The 21,053-nt window shown below is 38.4% G+C and overlaps 2 protein-coding genes across 3 annotated transcripts; both read left to right on the forward strand.

Annotated features, from left to right (window-relative positions):
• Nucleotides 1-3,586: 3,586 nt before the first annotated feature.
• LOC108144597 (putative inorganic phosphate cotransporter) lies at nt 3,587-17,727 on the forward strand. 2 transcript variants are annotated; one of them, XM_017269603.2, is made up of 6 exons: nt 3,587-3,708; nt 7,389-7,993; nt 15,305-15,477; nt 15,541-16,104; nt 16,170-16,700; nt 17,070-17,727. In XM_017269603.2, the coding sequence occupies exons 2-6, from the start codon at nt 7,930-7,932 to the stop codon at nt 17,280-17,282; spliced, it is 1,545 nt and encodes a 514-aa protein (XP_017125092.1). In that variant the 5' UTR covers nt 3,587-3,708; nt 7,389-7,929; the 3' UTR covers nt 17,283-17,727. The 2 variants fall into 2 exon arrangements, with proteins under 2 accessions (XP_017125092.1, XP_017125091.1); XM_017269602.2 differs by lacking the exons at nt 3,587-3,708; nt 7,389-7,993 and adding an exon at nt 13,204-13,577.
• A 105-nt stretch (nt 17,728-17,832) lies between these two features.
• LOC108144598 (sodium channel protein Nach) lies at nt 17,833-20,740 on the forward strand. The gene is made up of 6 exons (XM_017269604.1): nt 17,833-18,491; nt 18,550-18,840; nt 19,191-19,639; nt 19,696-19,822; nt 19,879-19,982; nt 20,043-20,740. Exons 1-6 carry the CDS (start codon nt 18,130-18,132, stop codon nt 20,258-20,260), a joined length of 1,551 nt encoding a protein of 516 aa, XP_017125093.1. The 5' UTR covers nt 17,833-18,129; the 3' UTR covers nt 20,261-20,740.
• Nucleotides 20,741-21,053: the final 313 nt, after the last annotated feature.

Genomic DNA, 21,053 nt, shown 5'->3' on the forward strand with positions numbered 1-21,053 from the left:
TGGCTACTAGATTGATAAAAAAAATTATTATTTTTACTAAACAATAAAGAACAACAGCAAATATGATGGTCACCCATGCTTCCATGATTTCACCACTTTTGGCAAAAATAATCTACTTTTGGGCTTTCATGGCAAATTTAATCAGCTCTTGTGCGAGTGTTGTTCATAGCAGACATGGCGTATGAGTAATGTCAGACCCAATATTTTGCACTGGCACACATTTCCCAGCACTCGGACAACTCAAACAGCGATGATTGTACCTGTTTGCTGTAATCCAAGTCTGCTGAGTCCATTTATGTCTCATTCTTGGAGCGAAGAAGTCGGGAATTTCTGCCCCCATGATCACTTGCAAATCTAGCCAAATATCGGTGACAAGATAAGCTGCCATTAGCACATTGCCCGCTCTTAATTGTGCATGTTATTCATTATCGCCGTTGTCGGTGAGTTGTTGTGGCTATACCTGTTGCTGATTTACCTGCCGGTGGGTAAACTTACCTGAGCGGATGGATCGGCGTGCACATCACGTGAACGTGAACGAGCAGCTCGGCCGATTTGCGGCACGTTTCTTATCTAGCCACTCGATTGCAATGGCGGCTATATGAGATATACGTATAAATATATTGTCGCCGGGGCTCCAAGTTTTATGACTGTATTTACCTCCAGTCCAGGGCGCGCCTTCTAATCGAGACATCCAATGTTCAGCCTGACACTGATTTATTTGTTTTTTTTTTTTGCACTACAATTTATTATACAGCAGGTCACGTTTGCCAGTTGATTTGGCCAAAAAATAGGGAACACTTAAGAACTTCAAAGTTAATACACAATCAACCATAGTTGGAGCCAAAGTATTTGACACTGCTCACTTCATAGGATGGCACTTCCACCTGTTTCTCACCGCAATCTGTCCACAAAACGCAGCGTGATCTGCTTTCATCGATTACGTAGTCCATTTTGCAGACACAGGGTCCACCACAAATTCTGGGAGGACATCCAATGGATTTGTACTTGCAGGTTTCCTGGCAACGGGACGAGCAGTACGAAAGTGTGCCATTTTGCCCACACTCTATTGTCGAAGGATATGGTGTTGAGAATGTTAAACAGCCCACAATCCCTCCAAAAAATAATATTATAAATAACTTATGTACCGGCAATGCCATTACTATGCCTCTGATATTTTTAAAATGACACTAATTGCTAGCGCAAATGAAAAGTGGAACAGATTTTCTTACTAATCTAGTTAATTTATTCACAACTAGTTTTAGCTACAGCGTTCCGCCTGGGGAATAGAGATTATAAGTATTTGTACTTTAGTGATATGAAACTAGTTATCTAAAAGTGCCATGCAACTTAAGATGTCAGCGGCTGTACATTTTATAGTAACAAATTAATTCATTTTTGATATTGAAACCCCATAAATACTGAGGTTAATACCATATTTTAAAAGCTTAAGCTCAACAAATAAAATCAGATTAGGCAACTTAAAAAATATAAGTAGGAAAAATAAATAAACTTTCTTATCACTTTAACAATCTGTGACTGATTGCCATATTTCTTGTTCATAGCTGAATTTACCTTCTAAATTTATTTTATAGTTTATATTTGTGATAAGAAATTATTACAAGACAATCATATTTAATTTTCTAATGCAGTCACTGATGTCCCTCGATTTCAAATCTCCGAGTGACTCACCTTTTCAAGAATTTATTCAGTGCTAAATCATTTCATCAACGCTAATTTCCAGTAGTCAAATAAAAAACCATCTAGCGTTGTTTTGCACCTGAAATAATGCCATTTAATTGCTCGCATACCACATAGCCACACTGGTTACCTTGACAAAAAAGATGGAAATCCGAAACCGCGTTAACTGCGTCAAACGGCAGGCCCCAAAAAAGCTCAGCAGATCAATATGTGGCGCTGGAATATCTTCATCGATCCCCAATTTCGTCACTATCACACGCTCTGTCCTATCTTAAATTTCGAAATACAATTAATAACGAGATAATGTGGGTGCTAGGGACTAAAATGGATCGGCCAAATATGATTTGGCATGGGCAATTGAATCGCACTCAAACCTGTCATACTTATAGTCCCCGCGATAAGAGATCTCTGAAAGGTTATACCGACTGGGTTGTTCGGCTAATCCGATAACCACAATCCGCAAAATCATGTGACTACGTTTTTCCCAGTTTAAGTTGATCGCTCATTCATGGGGCTGCCATGGGACTGTATTAAAACGTACACCGAACCTCACTATTGCTGGTCAAGATTGTGTTTTACGACTTTTTATAGACGAAAATCAGTTGATATTTGATATTGGCTACTGGGGAACAGAACTGGCCTTAGTCTTATCGCTCACCATACTCGGTTTACGGCGCATAGCTGCACTCAGGGAAAATATATAGTATATAAGAACAAGAGAAATCTTGTTTTTAATGATTTGCATTTACAAATTTATTAATCTTCTAGTACAAGCCTAGAAAGCCGTACCAATAAAATGTATTTCTTGGCTTATAGGGATTCAGATTTTGATAAATTAAATCGTTAATGATAAATTTGTTTAGTGTTAACAAGAAAATGTGTTTTTTACGAAAGGTCGCCAAAAACCAACTTGAATTTAATTTACGAATCAAAATTGTTATAGCTGTTTCTTAGCTTCGCCGATAATTGTTATATATTATATTCCACAACAATTTTTACAAGGGTTTTAAATTTCTTTTTTATAGCCTGGACAACCATACCAGCAAATACAAATAAAATATATTTATTGGCCTATAGTCCAATATTGAAATGAATCCCAATATTGAAATGAAATTCTAATCAAATTAATTTGCTTAATGTTGTCAGGGAAAAGTGTTTTGCTACGATTTAAATTTTTTATATCTGTTACTTAGCTCCACTTATATTTATATACTATTTTTCCTGAGCCCACAGCATTTTCTTTTCTTGACGTCAATTCTGGAGCTCTAAACTGGTGCATTGTAAATCTCCTTATGGGGCTTGTCAATTTGTCAATATCGTAAAAGTCTCTTTTGCCCATCGCCATGTGTCTCTCATGCGGGTGAGAGATTAATTTAATAATTTGCCAGAAAGTAAGAGTGTGCTCACGTGAGCGGCACACGATTTGCGGGAGTGAGTGCCAGTGTAAACTCTCTATACGGAGTAACTGCATTAACTCTCTTTAACCGGTTACTCAGCTCTCCCGAGGACGATAAATTTCTTAACTCTCTCTTGGCTCTCAGAGGGAAAAGCGTTAGATAGAGACTGTCAAAAATAACGTCATCAGAAAAAAGCAGATCTCACGTTTAGATCACCTTTTATATTTGCATCATGGGTCATTCTATACTAGAGTGGGATCCTCGAAAGGTAGCTCCATTATACCATATACCAGTGGTTTATAACGCCACCTTATTACCACAATGGACTATTATCACCCGGCGGACAGGTATTTATCAGTTAAACGAAGCTCGGCCGGTGAATCAAATTGAGCGCTTCGTGTTTCCTAACTGCGACGTCGCTGCCGCAGTCGACGGCTCTGCTTCGCGGGTAAAACAGAAACAGAATTATAAAAACGTTCAATTAGCCGAGGTAGTAAGTCATTACAGTGCCAACGCTCGTGGCGAAAAGAGCGAGTGAAAAACTCCAAAAGAAAGTTTTCCAGCAGTTAAGGTTGTGCGTGCAAAACTCGCCATTTGACAACAACCCATTAAAGTGAGTGGTAAATCTAGAAACTAAGCTGATTGAATTTCGCTGTGCTGTCAGTTTACTCCCTTTTTTTCCTCTTTGTTTTTGTACGCAAATTCGCTGAGATCCAGTTAATTTCGAAGGCATTGCAAAATGAGTGTAAGAACCTTATTTAAAACAGACAAGTCAAAACAGCTGATTCATATTTTTGAAAAGTTGTTTTTCTGTGCGTTTGCGCGTGTGTTTGTGTGTCGGCGTGAGGTGAGTGAGTTTCTGATTAAAAACCACCAGCCAATTAAATCCACAAAAAATTTAAAAATATGTTTAATATTTCTGGCTGACGATAAAATTAACAAAGGAAAGAAAACGAGTTAAGCAAGCAGAACAAAAACTGCTGCTTTGTATTGTCAAGGAACTCGATTCAAGTGTATGATTTACGATCGCACATGATGCATTATTTTGTGTAACCATACCATTCACTTCCACCCAGATAAGTGGTTACTTTCAATTCGAATCCCAATTCGATAGCCAACTCAAGTGCGAAAATGCGCGCCGATAAGCAGATAAGACCCCTTAAAGCTCCCAAGTCCACTGATCCAAACAGTTTCCCACTCGAGAACAGCGAAAACAATGTTAAGAATCTGATAATAACTGCCGCACTGCGAAAATTATCTATACGTATAAATCGGAAAGTGCGTTTTTATGGTTTTGCTATATCTAAAATCGTTTATTTCGCAGTAATACACTGTAAGGATTGTAAAACTTAACCATTTTTAGTTCCATTTATTAGCTAATAGATCTTTTTTAGTTTTTCTGTGGTAGCAAACTATGATAATATTTGAAAATACATATCAGTTTTAGTTTGACAAAATCTAACATTTACGTTGCTAAAATTTGTATATATCTAAAATCGTTTACTTCGCAGTTATACACCGAAGGATCGTAAAACTCATACGTTTTTACTACCTTTTATTTGTTTAACATTGTTTGCAAAATATGATCATATCTGTTTTCAGTTTGACTATATATTTTTGTAAACAAATTTAACATTTATCTAAGCAGACAAGTTCAAGAAAATTTTTCCAAGCATTAGATAACATATTTTCCCCGAGTGTACAACCACTGGGCCGAAGCGAATCGAATGGGAATGTGAGTTGAGGTTGAGTCTCTCGTGCCTGAACTTGAACTTGAAAAGCTGAATGCAAGCACTCGCTGCTAGTGGAAATGAAAATTGAAATGGAACTGGAAATGAAAATAAAAATGGAAATGGTGTGGAAATGTTTGCAGCAATTGGAACAAAAAGCGAATAACATTAAAATAAATTAAGAGGAGAGCCAATTCCCATTTAAATGCCAATCTACTGCGGTCGTTGAAACTGAAGCACGGGTGGAAAATTTGCTATTGCCTTGTCACGGATCCATCGTATAAGCGACAAAGGCTGGTTTATGGACCAGCGATATGGCCCAATTATGACATAATTAAGGCAATCTGATACCAGACGTCTTGGATTCCTTCTTTATGGCCGCATCCCCATTCCCAGTCAGCCGAAAAAAGGCTGAATGAAGTGTAATTAGCACGTGTTTCGATTGGGTCGAGAGGAAGTATCTCGTTTCGAGTCCCGAGTCCGGAGTCCGCATAGCCGTGCAATCTATGAGAGGTCCCCCACTCTTAGATAAGCCTATTTGATTTACTGCCACAGTCACCACTCATGGTAACCAATTCCAATTCGGTTTTGGAGAAAAACTCGACCGACAATCTGTCAATAAATCTGTCTGACTAGAAATTTATTAGCACCTTGGTGTAGGACAAGAGCGGCATCAAGTATTCTATTGGCCAAATCGAACTTTGGCAGCCTCTTCTCTTTTTTGGCCCACCTATCTTGCAGAAAATTCCAACACTTCAGGTAGCGGCTCGGCGTACTTTTCAATCCGATTAAAAGGCGTTAGCGATAACGATTAGATTCATAAATTTTTGTTGGCCCCTTCACTGCATTAAATATGGTTTTATGGCCAGCCATAAATTTTTCGGCTTTTATTATTATTTACTAATGCACTTTTAATGCCGTCGAAATATACATAGCTATAAACTACAGACAACTGACAGTTGCCATACAATGTTAGTCAGCCGTTAAAATTTCAATTTAAATTAATTGCATTATTTATAGAATTTCAACGGAGATCCCTAGGCCCTTAGGGGATTTTTTTCTAATTATGCATAAGTTCCAGCAAATTAGCCATTACCGGATTGAATTAATTTCATTTGTCGTGACTTATATAACAAAATAGTGAGATCAGAGCCAGGAGTATAGCAACCATCGCTATCAACTGCTTTCAGCGATCTGCGGGCGTTTAGCGGCCGTAAAATGCAAAATCATTCCGTCTAAGTTTGATAGCCCAAATGTTTACCCAAATGTCAAATTGCTAATTGTTCAAATTGATCAATATTTGTAACAGAAATACGGCATAGCAAACCAGAAAATTGCGCTACCTCACCGAGCGATCATATAGAGATCACGTTTCTATTTCTGATCACCAGCTAATAAAAAAGATAAGGTAAATTCCGTATAATTAAGCAATATTGGTTGCTTAACAAATGCATTTATTAATCGATTAAAGCAAACATTTTGTCTGATAAAAGTAAATGTAACCATATGCCCGGCTATTGTGTTTAAATAAACTGTTCTAAACGATAGCATTTACGCTTGATTAAAGAACTAAACTATAGCATGAAGGCAAGCTTATCTTACCTACGACATCGAGCTTAGCTTATGGAAATTTTTGTACAGTAATTAGTGGGGTGACATATTTATAGACTGTTTTTTGTTTGCCAGACTTTGGCATTCAAAACAGCCCAATTTGGGCATTGTGTGGGCTCCTCAATTTCTAAGAAATCTGCGCAAACAAATTGACACAGCTCCCTGAACAGGTTGCTCCGCCGACTTACGAAACTTTCCAAAAACGTTTTTTTCGGCTGCTCTCTGACGTGCAAACAATTCGGACAACAATTGAAATGCGGCTCACACAAAAACTCGAGTGCGCAACTGTGTTATTGTTTTTTTGACTTCGTCTTTTTTTTTTAGTTTTTAAATACAAGTAGAATCAAAGCGCTGTTATAATCAATTTACCTGGAATTTTACCTTTGAAAAACAGGTAAAAGGTTTCGTCAAAAGGGAAACATTGTCTTGATTTTCGGTAGTTAGCTGTGAGGCAAAATAAGCGTAAAATGTATAAACATAAACACATTACATCATCGGGGAGCCGAAATTGTCAATATGTGAGTGGATAAGCTGCGAACGAGATAAGTAAAGCTGTAAGGTTAATTACATTGCGAGTGTGCGATATAAATGCAAATATTAAACTAGCCTTGCAATGCCATCCCACAAGGTCTCCTTCTCCCCACAGAACTGGCTAAGAAATCGGGTGGCAAACTGTACTCCAACTCCAGAAATGGATCAATACTATATATAATATTTGTCAAATCACCGTGTTAAATATTTGATCGCCGGCCACTGTTAACTGGGAAAACGTGCGTAGGGCGACTGACTCGTGAGATCTCAAAATCAAATGCCAATCTCGACAAGATGACGGTGGACATTTCGCATTCGGCGACACTTAGCGTTTGCCTAACCAATTGAAGCCAGTAGCCAGTAGCCGATAGCCTGCTAAATTTATCAAACTAATTTGTTTACCGCTGCTCTCTGCTTTCAGATTAACAACTTGATCTGCCGATCTGTAGCGCGAAAAGCGGGGAAACTGCTGGAGAAGTGAAGGTGTCCGTATCCCCGAAGAGCGAGTGTCAACAAGCCGGTAAAACGGCGAATAAATCGTGCAAATAGCAGACAGCAGACGGCAGACAACAGACGTCTGAGTGGAACCCAGACCGAACCTGACTGAATCGGGGCTTATTTAAAGCCCGCTACCCGCCGACTGTCAATCAGAACAATTCAAGCTGCCGGCGGCAGCAGATCGCGAGTGAAGAAATCCAGAAGAATTCCGAAGAAAGCCGCAGAGGCTTCTGCAAATAAAAAAAATACCATATATCGGTGGGGAAAATGCTCCGACACCTTGCACACAAAAGTTAAACTGCAAATATAGTAACACCCCCGTACAAAGCATTGTGTGCAGTGCAGTATTGTGATATTTAAACGCGCCACCTGCGGCGTCGTAATCAATTTGTTTTAACACTTTGTGTTCAACTTAAACAAAGTCACTAAGTCCATAAAGCCTGCACAACACCACAATTAGCAAGATGTCCGCGTCGAAGGAGGCTATTTGTGCCAGCACCGAGAAGGATCTTGAAAAGCCAGCGCTGGGTGAGTTTTCTCAACATATTTAGTGATAATACGCCCTAAATTACAGAAGAAAGCGTGCCCTAAATGGCACTGTAAAATGGTGTAATATTTACTAGTTATACCTGATATAATTCACAATTGTTATTACACTTATTGCCGAGATAGTTCCCAATTGTCATTGCACTCTTTGCTTGGCAATTATTAAGGGAATGATAGGAATGTGACAAAAACACCATTAATACAATGGCCGACAAGAGAATAAATATAGTATAGGATGCTTTCTGGTCAAAATATTAATCTTGTTATGAGAACGAGTATTTTTTCGTCTTTAAAAAGGAATGTAAATATCATAAGTACAGTGGCCAATAAAAAAATTAAAATTAAAATTAAATGGAATGACCTGTAGTCATGAAACAAATTTTAATATGAAAACAGGTATTTTATGCATCTTCAAAAGCTTTCATATTTTCTAAACAAATTATTGATATAAATATTATATTAAGAAACAATGGGACATAAATAGAATACTTAAATATATAACCATTTGTTAAGTTTCACTCAATAGTAGGAAATAACCTACATAGGAAATACTTACCCTCAGCAATTAACTTCTTAACTCTTTTCTCCGAAAGTCAGCTTTAGAAAGTAATTTCAAACCCCTTATAACAATCAGTGTGTCTAAGTAACATGCAAATGCACATTTTTGCTTTCCTTTATTCAAACAATTACCCGCTAGGTTTGCAATTCATATGATGCATTCTATGATTTCAGTTGCCGGGTAATTGCCCCATTTATTGCAAATAACAATTCACTCGGATATGTGTCTCAAGCGCTGAGCCATATAATTTGTATTTATCAGTTGCTCGAAATACTAAGCAAATTAACAGAACAGAACCTGAACAGAAAACGTGAGCACACGTTCCACGCCCGGCTATTTTGCAATCGTTAAGCTAGAAAATTACACTTGAAGTCGATTGAACGGGCGGCTCATTGCTTCTCCGGGGATCCACTTGGTTTAAATAAACGAAATCCGCCCAAAAATGGATGAGAAGGTTGCCGCAAAACGGAAGTTATTTGTTATGCAACGAAAATGAGGAGAAAAATAAAATCCATTAATGAAAAGAGTCGCCAATGCGTGAGCCAAATTAACAATTAACGTGTGACACAGAGTACGTAATTTGCAAAGGAAATATGAATTCATATATTAAGATGACAGTTATATATTTTTCTGATAAAAAAATAAATATACCTTGCATGAAATTTTTAACTACGAGAAAATAAATACATTTTGCTTAAAATAATTAAGCGTTAAAGCTTTCCCAACATTTAATTTCTTGACAAAGTGTTAAAATGGTTTTAAAAATAAAACAAATTATTGCCTATAAATAAAGATATATAATTACAAATATATTTACATTTTAAATACAAATTCATAAATTTTGATAACAAAATAAAACATTTATTGATAAGTTTTTACAATTTATTTTGTAACCCCAAAAACCCAATTTCTAACAAAATGTATTTATTTTGTTAGAAAGAATTAAGCGATAAAGCTATCTCAATTTAATCTCTTCTTGTTTCCCAATATATTTAAACATAAAAAAGATAATACTGTGCAAAGCAAATTTATTCCTATTCTAATTCGCTTTTGAACAATTTTGGATCACTATAATAGACAGTCCCCATTGTTGTTTTCAAATTTGCCTTGCCATTTACGAACAAGCCAAGTGGTTTGTTTACGATGTCTTTGCTTCCTTAATATATTTTATTCAGAAGTCATCTGCTCGACACTTGACACAGTTTGTGCTGAGTTCCCGGTTTACCTTTTTCATAGCCAAGTAGCGTGGTTTGAACCGAACAAAACCGGTTACCGGCAAAGGCCCAATAATACAACAAACAAAACAAGCCAAAAAACAGAGCTATAAATCGCGGCAAATGCCGAATACAGTACGTGTTTATAACTGTGCAAATGAACTCTGCAAGGCGATGTCAAAACTCGTTTTCCCACTCGAGATTCGCGGCTAAGGTCAGTCGGGGAAATGCATACACTCGCCTTGAGATTCCGACGAGAACTTTTCACTTTTTACTTTCGCTAGCGATTACAGAGCCATGTAAGCTACTCGTGTCGAGAATGCAATTGCCAATTGAGAGCGATTTTCGGTCTGGCAGCTTGCCGAGTTTTTCACCGAGTCGCTGGCTTTTGGCCCTGATATTGACATTTGAATGGGGTGCCCTCTGGCTCTGTCATCGTCGGTTAATTGGATGAAACAGTAGTGACTACATTATCTATTCAATTTCCCAGCCAACGCCCCTGCAATTTGGTATCGTATGCGGAGGTGGGTGGCTCACAAAAAACCCGTCAGTGACAATTTAACAATAGGAAGGCAGAGTATCCGAATCAGCGACCTGTTCAGCGATGCGCTCGACTGGAGCCCCATATCCGTTCCATATTTTTGCCATGGGATATATCTACTATATATATACCTCTGTATTGTTGGCGTTGACGTCTCGGGGCACTGGCGTAATCCGATTTGCGGCCCATCTCAGTGCGACTTGCTAAATTGAAAAATTGCCTTTACAAAGTAGGTTTTAATTTTCATGCGACAGCGCTTGCACTATACCCTTTTAAACTTGGACAGTTGAAATTCCTCACTTTTTAAGATCGTGACTTATATGACGATTTCGCAGAAATTCATTTTACTTTTTTCGTATTTTGCGACACTGAGTGGCATGCAAATTACTCATCTCATCTCTTGAGTGTGCATGTTACTATTTTTATAGATTACAATTAGCACGGAAATAGACCAGACATTCATTCAGATAGTGCTACCTGCAAAAAGGGAAATTGAATTAGAAATTACTGAGCAATTAACCCAAATGCCGCCGCAGTTGTGACTCGCTGAATTGGAACTATCTTATAAAGATCAGCAAATAATCTACGACTGACAACAGTCTGACCTTCTGGGAAAACAAAGCCGCCTCTTTTATGGCCGGTAAATATTTGCGCTACTCTTTTGCACCTCTCAAGATATCCGATACCAGGAACGAACCCTCAAAATGCGACAAGTATTCGTTGTTTATGTTTAAATTGAGTTGAAAGCCAAATAAACGACAACTGTGTCTTATTATTATTATGGCTGGCTGTGGCAAATCGGCGCTTCTTTTATAACCAGAGTTTCCCAGAATGTTCTCATACAATTACTTACTTTAGGAGTTGAAAGCTAAGTTCTCACTTACGTTACGTCACGTTACGTTACGTGAAAGTTCGACCCAAAAGCATGCACCGAAAACGTAGTGAAAGCTTGCGTACTTTCATGTAGAGTAAATGTAAAATAGTTAACTCTTTCGGATAACCACATATAAATATCAATATAATAAATTCCCTTTTGCAGCCGTACTAAAATAGATCGAAATATTTGGCATTCGAAATGAAAAATCACTTAATTGCTTTGGTCGGGCACAACTGTACCGCAGCCTGACCATAAAAATTCCATTAGAAGACTGCCAAAAATTCACCCTACATACGCGAACACTTAAATAATTAGAATATGGTATTCATCAAGCTAGACAGTGTAAATGGCTTCTCTTTTTTTTGTCACGAGAGCTTAACACGCTCAATGCCAGCTAAAAACAATTAACACAAAAGGAGCCATAAAAAGGAAACTATGCTGTTGCGAATATAAAGCAACATAGAATTAGTGATTGCTTGGATATTCTTATAGATAAACTACTTGCGTTTGATATTTACCCTTTCTAACTTTTTTTTTACTATTCTTGACTTTTAGCTTTTTGTTTTTTTAATGCAGAAATCAATACCTTGATTCTCTTTTGTGTTCTTATAGATACTTACCCTTTTAAAGCTTCTACCCCTTATTCAGTAGTAGCTCATACGCAAGTCGTTGTGATCGCATCGGATTGGCAATTTCAACTTGTGAGAAGAGGCAGGCGACAAACACGTGTCGGTCTCAGCCGGCGGCAACTTTCAGAGCGGACTCCGCCATTGCCGCACACATTCAATAGTATACGAACAAACACTTGTGCTAGTCAAGCGTGACTGTGGCTACTTTTACTGATTCAACTTTGGTCTCGCTCTGCGGTTTGTTGAAAAAATAAATAATGGTTAAGCCACAAACAACAGGGGAAATGGTGTGCTGTTTTGTTCTGACTTTCGGGCTATGTCAAAATTAGCAACAACTTGTCAAAACGATTAAATAGCGTATATATTTTGGCATGACCAGTAATTACACAGAAAATATAGAGTGCACCTTGTGGGGGCGCCTTTATTTAGCGGCGTCGCATTTCTATGACTTCATCCTGGGTCTATAGACATATTTACACATGTCTGCCCCATTTGTTTTTGTTGCGGGTGGTTAGTATAGTTTAAGAACTATAATTTCAATAATTTTCTTTTAAAAACGCATAAGCAATAGTGAACTTAAGTTGCTCCTGGTTTATAAAACTGTTTATTTACTCACTTTTTTTTATGAACGAAATAGAGAACATATATACTTTGTAATTTTTCAATTACTTCAAAATGTACCCCCATTTGCTTTTTTTAGGTTGTTAGGCTAGTTTAAGAATTATAATTTGGTGTTAGCATTGAAGAGGTACTTTTTAAAATTAAACACAATAAACTACACACAATAAAATAAACAGCTTTCCTAACCCTTTTTTATCTTATGAATGAAATAGAAAACATACAAAATACTTAGTAATTTTCCAAGTACCCCACAGTAGCTCCCCATGTTACCATAATCACTTAGCTGTGCATATTTTAGGCAGCGCGTGTACGTGTACTCCATGTGCCGAAAGTCACGAGATGTGAGGGTCTACCAATGCTTACGTCCATCCGATATAATTAGACATATATACTATACGAAGGTGGTTCGCCCGATTTCGCTGACTTTGGTTCCGACTGAAAAGTTCACTCTATCAATTGACATCAATCGCCGGGCCTGAAATGATGCATTATGCTGGGGAGAATTTTCCATCGCCTCACTTAATTAGTCGAAATCTGAACACTTAAACTGATGTAATCACCCGGCGGCGGTGAGAGCGACGCCGGCGCAGAATCGTACATACTCGTACATTCGTGCACCCATATGCTCGTTCTATATCCGAACCCAATAGCCGCAGATATACTCAGGGCTCATACTCATACCCACAGTGCCGCAGTTTATAAATGAAGGCGGCGCAACAGTTGGCGCTCAGTAGAAAAAGCTGAAAGCAACAAGCGGGAGCGCAAAGTACCGACTCAGTTGACCGTTCAGCCTCGAGGAAAGAACACTTTGGGCTATTGGGCTAACGAAAATTATTGCTAATTATTTTCCGATTCGAGCCGCCGAGTTTCCCAGCCCGCGATATGTTACGGTCTTCAGCCGGCCAAGTCGACAGATAGACAATGAAATGGTTTAAGCGTGTGCGCAAAAAGTCTTGAACCCGCGAGGAAAACCAAACTAGAAAATATCGAATTTAGTTGCGTTAAGGGTGGCTTACCACAAAATGCCCTTCCGACGCAGCAGTCTGAATCACCGTCATCGCGATGGCCATGTTTTGGTGTGGAATCAGAGGAGCGTCCATGAGTCCCTGGAGCAACAGCCACAGAGTAAGCTAAGATCGCCTATAACAAGACATAGGAATGCTATGTTTAGTTGTCTTTGCACAATTGTATTTGTACAAAGTTGTATGTTAAATTTTAAATAAACTTTTTTTATTGGTACTTGTATACCTACTCTGTTTTGCAGATTTTTTCAAACTATTCCCTTTGTTCTCTTTAACACCTTTCCTTTATGCCCACCCTGCGTATACGTAATACTAAGGGTAGAACCAATCGTCGTTCACCTCTTGAACACACATCTACACCCGTAGACCGGTTTTCTTCTCCTTGTGCTGATTTCGCGCGATGTACACGTGCTTCTCCTCATCGCCAGATTGCTGCCAACGAAAGCAAACGCGGCAATTGTGCAACACGAGATGTGTTGGTGGAAAATGGGGGAAACCAGGGAAAAAAGCGAGCAAATCGCGCGATTTAACGCTGCGTGAGCAGAAACAAACGGCCAGCGAACAACAATGTTTTTGAAATTAATTTTCAATCAGCAATTTTGTGGTTTCATACCGATTGTTTATGTCATATTTTTTTTCGGGAATTAAGGGGGGAACTAAATTCCAGCGAATCTGTTGGGTTATTGAACACAAAAAGCTTATCGTACAGTTTTTGATTTACCGAAAGGTGGGCAAAGTTCATTAGTTTTGAAAGTAAATTGACTCGACTATTTCTGTTCAGCGGCAGCCTTGAACTTTCAATGCGTCACCCTCTAATTAACCCATACAGACCCAACCCCAGCCCCAAGCCCTAGAAAGCAAACACAACTGTACTGAAAGCTGGAATTCTGGATATCCTCACGTGTTTCACGGCCTTGTGAATTGCTAGTAATAACGACGATTCACGTTTGACAAATGACACAAACGGCACTAAAAAATAACAAGCACTCATCATTCCCCCCAAACGTAAACAATTGCTTTTGCTTTCATCATAATAACAAAACGCGATCTCGGAATATGACTCTGTGCCCATAAAAATAAAAATAAAGGGGACCGATAGGCCATTGTGAAATGGTGACACAAAGCATATAGGAACGAATCATTTTTAATTGGATATTAATTAAAACAAATCTAATTAAAGTATTTTATGGGAAATAAAGTAAACTTTGTAGGGTGTACATTATTCTATGAGTCATTTAGTAAACCTGAAGGGAATCTTATCTCGATCGAGCAACGAACCTTGAGCTAAGCAAACCCCAGACTAGATTATATCTTCATATCTCACTTGTAGCCGCGATGTATTTGGGTTATTTGTGCATTTCCGAAACATATAATTTGCCAGCTAGCTTTTATAGTTGTTGACAAGATTTCCGCCTGCCTTAGATTAATTATTTTGTGCATGCTTATTGCTCACTGACGCATGAATTGAGTAATATAAATTCGGTTTTCACCATCTCTGAGGGTGTACATTTAAATATTTTATATTCTCTTGGGTTCTCCTTTGATTGCGTTTTTTCTTACACTTGTAAACAAAACGTAATAAATCGAAATATTTTGCATAAAATTTAAACATTTTTATTAAACTTATTTCGGAATAGATAATTTATTTGAAAATTATAATAATAATAATTTACGTTTAAAGCCTATTTATCTTGAATAAAATGTATTTAAATTGTATTCATTGCCATGATTTTATATTTATTAATGAATTTATTATAATTATTCAATTTATAATATTTGTTATACAATTTTTTTATCTGTGAACTAATTTATGTTATCTTTATCTTCTAGGATGCTTTGCCACCCGGTACTTTGTGACCTTTATGCTTTTCCTGGGCATGGCCAATGCGTACGTGATGCGCACTAATATGTCGGTTGCCATTGTGGCCATGGTTAATCACACGGCCATTAAGACCGGTGAAGAGGAGTACGATGATGAGTGCGGAGATCGGGATATACCAATTGTAAGTTGATTTTTTAAATTGTGTAACATTTTCACTTACCTGAATTTTGAATCCAATTTTTAGGACGATTCCCAAGATGGCGAGTTCCCCTGGAGCTCGGCCCTGCAGGGCTATATCCTGTCCTCCTTCTTCTACGGCTATGTGATCACCCAGATTCCCTTCGGCATCTTGGCCAAGAAGTATGGCTCTCTGCGATTCCTGGGCTATGGCATGCTGATCAACTCGGTGTTTGCCTTTTTGGTTCCGGTGGCTGCCCGTGGCGGAGGAGTTTGGGGTCTGTGTGCGGTGCGCTTTATCCAGGGTCTGGGTGAGGGTCCCATTGTGCCCTGCACCCACGCCATGTTGGCCAAATGGATTCCGCCCAACGAGAGATCCCGCATGGGGGCAGCAGTCTACGCGGGTGCTCAATTTGGCACAATCATCTCGATGCCACTTTCCGGCTTGCTGGCCGAATACGGTTTCGATGGCGGTTGGCCATCGATTTTCTACGTGTTTGGCGTGGTGGGAACCATCTGGTCCATTGCCTTCCTGGTCTTTGTGTACGAGGAACCCTCTGCGCATCCCACCATCGATGAGCGCGAGAAGAAGTACATCAATGATGCCCTCTGGGGAACTGATGTGGTCAAGGTGGGTTGTTTGTTTTTTCCTTACTGTAAGTGGAGTTTGTAATATTTTTGCATTATTTTTTTCAGAGTCCACCCATTCCCTTCAAGGCCATCATGAAGTCGCTACCCTTCTACGCCATTCTGTTCGCCCACATGGGTCACAACTATGGCTACGAGACCCTGATGACCGAGCTGCCCACCTACATGAAGCAGGTGCTCCGCTTCTCCCTGAAGTCGAACGGTTTGCTCAGCTCCCTGCCCTACCTGGCCATGTGGCTCTTCTCCATGTTCATCTCGGTGATCGCCGACTGGATGATCAGCTCGAAGAGATTCTCACACACGGCCACCAGGAAGCTGATCAACAGTATTGGCCAGTATGGTCCTGGCATTGCCCTGATAGCCGCCTCCTACACGGGCTGTGATCGAGCTCTAACGTTGGCCATCTTGACCATTGGCGTGGGCCTCAATGGCGGCATCTACTCCGGCTTCAAGATCAACCACTTGGACCTCACCCCGCGTTTCGCTGGTTTCCTGATGGCCATCACTAATTGTTCGGCCAATTTGGCAGGTCTACTGGCGCCCATTGCTGCGGGCAACCTCATCTCGGATCACAGCAAGGTGAGTTTGGAGTTTAGGTTTTGTTAAATCTAAAACAGGGGTGCTCAATACTGCATTATGGCAGTGCGTTTAGCAACACAATTCTAAGTATGTCAGTGAAGAGTGTCAAAACTAAAGAATATTATTTGGATTAGTTGTTACAAACAAAAACCAGGGACTCATGTACCAAATGTCATTGTAAAGACAAGAAAAAGAGAAAAACTAATATCATTTGGATTAGCGATGACAAAATAACAGAATGGTAAAACAAAAGAGAAACATTGAAAATGTAAAGCTTGAGCACCCCTAGACTAGACCATTAATTTTGTTTGCGTAAATCAATAGGGATGATCTTTGTATCTTACTAACTTTCACCCCTTTCTATTTTAGCCCATGATGGGTCAGTGGCAGATCGTGTTCTTCATCGCCGCGTTTGTGTACATCATCTGCGGCACCTTCTACAACATCTTCGGCTCCGGTGAGCGACAGTTCTGGGACAATCCGGAGGATGATGAGCAGAAACCGGCCCTGCAGACCTCGAGCACCACCCCGCAAAGGCTGGGCAATGGCAACTCGGCGCCACAGGCCATCTCCAGCTCCTAAGACTCCAAAAATGGCCCTAGTATTAGCCGTCATTACTATTAATACGTACACGATACTATATAGTTTAGTCCTTGTTTTAGTTACCTATTTGTTAAGCCAAAAGTTGTTAATATTGATAGTTTAGCCTTTGATCTATTCCTGTGCCTGCATATACACCGCTAAAAAGACAGTAGTAAGTTTCCCATTGTAAATATGTTACTTTTGGGAACTCCAAACGAACCCACACCAAATCGAGCACAAATCGTCAACTTTAGAGTAGGGAAAATCGAGGTCTACCATTGCAAATGCGTAGTTTTCTTTAACTTATTGTGATAGCGACAGAGTTTAGTTCTCTTACTGATTTCACTGTTTTGAAATTAAATGATCCGCTCAAGAGAACGTTGTTGGGCAAACAACCAAATGTATGGAAACCATTAAAAACTACTAGTTTAAGAAACAAACAAAAGCTACTTTTCGTTTAATTGGGAATAATGTATATTCAAATATCCGTTAATTGAGATTTTTTTCTTACGGAAATTTTTGTATAGACCAATATTGCGTCACTATTGTCTACAAGAAACTAAGAAACATCCAACATGAGACCTTGTATTTCATTCGGAAATTGTTTTTTTCAATTCCTATAATTTGGCCCATATTTCTTATAACCCTCTATATGATACAATTCCAAACACTGCATACCAAAGCTGACTCCCAAAACTGTATGTTAAACGTTCTTTGACGACTGCCTCACCCTTGAATCCTAATTCGTTAATAATAAGTACTTGTCAGGATATCAAGTGAGCCATCTTTTCTAAGCCCTGTATTAAAGAGCTTGTACCAAAGCAAAGGCCTTCAGTTGGCTTTTCAAATGGGTCACGAAGAGGAGCTGAGCCCGGACCAAGTGGATCTGAATGTGTCCCCTTTGGTGGGTTCCCTTCGACGCACTTGGGGTGACTTCTGTGCCACCAGCAGTATCCATGGATTGAGATACACCCGCGACGAGGACACCAATAAAATAGTGCATCTAGTATGGCTGTTGATCTCGCTTGTGATGTTCATTTGTGCTGTGGTTATGGCGCACACCTTCTACATAGACTACCGCAGTAGTCCCACGAGAATGAATGTGGAAAGTGATCACACGCCCGTCAACAATCTCTACTTTCCACCAGTCACCATTTGTCCCGATGTGCTATTCAATATGCAGAAATCAAAGGCTTTCCTAAAAACTATGTGGGTGAAAGTAACTTCAAATATTTTCCTTAATTTTTAAAGTATTTAATTCTAACAGACAACTTCCAAAAGGATCCGATTTAAGTGGCATTCTTCGAAAACTTCACATTTTCTACGGTTTTATGCTGGATGATGAACGTTATACTGCCCAGGATATTGAACAAATGGAGACCTTGATCTATATTAACAACCTGACAATTCAACAGTTTGTGGAACACCTACGTTGGGATTGCAATGAAATTCTCTATCGCTGTCGATTCAATGGTGAAATATTGGATTGTTCGCAGATTTTCCAGCTGTCCAAAACTTTTTTCGGTCACTGTTGTTCGTTCAATTTGCGACAGAAGGGGTGAGTTAACAATATCACAGGGACTTAAATTATCAAAGGTGATAAAATAAGAATAACATTTTAATAATAACTTTTTGAGCGAAAAAAATCACATATATATTTAATTTTAGCAGTATTTTTCCAACCAAACAAACGGTTTGCGACTACGAGCAAAATGTGTTGTTTAGAAAAATATTGATTAATTTTAAGTTAGTTATTGAGAAATTTTTTTCGTGCAAAAGAATAATAACTACTTTGTGAGAGAATAAGTTTTAAAAAGAAAAACAATCATGAAATTGTGATTATTTGTTTATTTCAATCAAATCCCTGAAAAATTATTTAACTATTTGATTTAATTATTTTTTGAACAGTCTCAACTTCACAGCGCAACGAGTCAAAGGAGGTTTTAAAAATGGACTTTCAGTTATTGTTCGGTACCAGGACGACAGCTACGATCCAGTGCAATCGTATTCCTATGGCGTAAAGCTGCTAATCCAAGAAGTTGATGCTTTTCCCAGTGCGCATGCTGCTGCTAAATTCGTGGCCTTTAATACAGAAACTTTCGCTGCCCTCAGACCTCAAGAAACATTTTGTTCGGCGGCTGTTAAAGCTTTAACGATTGAGGAGAGAAATTGCGTTTTCCAGAAAGAGTTCCCACTGCGATACTTTCCGGATTATGTTTACCCCAATTGCGAGCTAAATTGTAGGGTCACAAATATGGTCAAGTTCTGCGGCTGTCACACGTACTTCTTTGACTTTAATAGAACCACAGATCGGATTTGTACCTTTAGGGACATTCCCTGTCTAATTAATAATTTTGGTGGGTCATTTATTGGTTTAGATTATACAATAATAAATTTAACACTTTATTTTTAGCAAATATTATTACCAGAAAAAAGAGCACACAGTGCGATTGTCCACTTGCTTGTGAACACCTTGATTACGATGTGCAGGTTACCAATTTTCCCCTCGAACTCAACATGCCAATTGCCGACAAGTTCTAGTAGGTAAACCAATACTTCTTCACTGTACAAAGTATAAAATTATCTTTGACTTCAGCTCAGGCCTTGCCAAAAATGATGGTATATTGCATGTCTTTATCAATTCCTTTAGCTATCGTCGCCTACGTCGAGATTTGCTTTCCAATATGGTTACTTTGGTTTGTACGTGTATTTCATTTAGCACAGCAATTTCTTAACTTATAATTAACTTATTATCTTTAGCTAACCTGGGCAGCGCCTTTAGTCTTTTTGTGGGCATGAGTATGCTGTCGGTGGTGGAGATTATCTACTACTTTTCAGTTATCCTCCGCAAGAACTATAAAATGGAATGTGAGACACGCAACAAGATGCTTCATAAGGGACCAAAGTTCGCCCGGCCCAAAGCAAATGACATGCACAGTAAACACCAGAAATCAGTTTTCATAATTCACAAATCGTAATCAACCGATGGCAAAATGCAAAAAAAATATTGTCATAAATTAGGGCAATAAAATCGATTTCAAGCGGAATATGGCGCGCGAACGAACCTTCTCATTAATTCAGTAAGATGGGTATATATGTTTTTCTTAGGTGTTTGAAATGCTAAGTAAAAAATTGAACTATAAATATAAACAACTTTTTATTATTGATTATTTTTATATTTAAAAATGGAGTTTTAAGAATTAAGCTTAAAAACCAAAATTTCGATCTTAATAAAATCAAGATACTATTCGCAAAAATGCATTGGATCTCTTGGAATACTTTTTTATATAAAAAACTGTTTATAATTTAATGTCATTTTAAATCAATACTTTTCATAGCTAAATACATTGTTTTCCAAACTGATTTTGATTTGGTCCTTCTATATGTTTGAATTCTTATATATTCGAAAATTGAGTTCAAGAAATTAAGGGTATAGATAAAATAGAGTTAATATATGAAAACATCAATTTATTTTTTTTTTCGAGAAATTTAGTTTGATCATAATAAAATTTAAATTTAAAATTATTTTATCAAAATGATATTTAATGATATTTAATTCAATATAATATTACAAATTGAATTTTTTGTAAGATGGACTTGAGCGATCCAATTTTTTTTTGTATTTTAAAGCAACGGTGTCTAATGTACTCAAGAATCTAATCATCCTGAGACATCATGAGACGCTTTCTGGGAAAGCAAAAATACTTGCAAATATCTGCCCCAGTATCTCTTATTGTCATAGGTCAGCCGATGGCCATTGTAAATCTGCCC

This window comes from Drosophila elegans, unplaced genomic scaffold (assembly GCF_018152505.1).
Source record: "Drosophila elegans isolate 14027-0461.03 unplaced genomic scaffold, ASM1815250v1 contig_183, whole genome shotgun sequence".
Lineage (NCBI taxonomy): Eukaryota > Metazoa > Arthropoda > Insecta > Diptera > Drosophilidae > Drosophila > Drosophila elegans.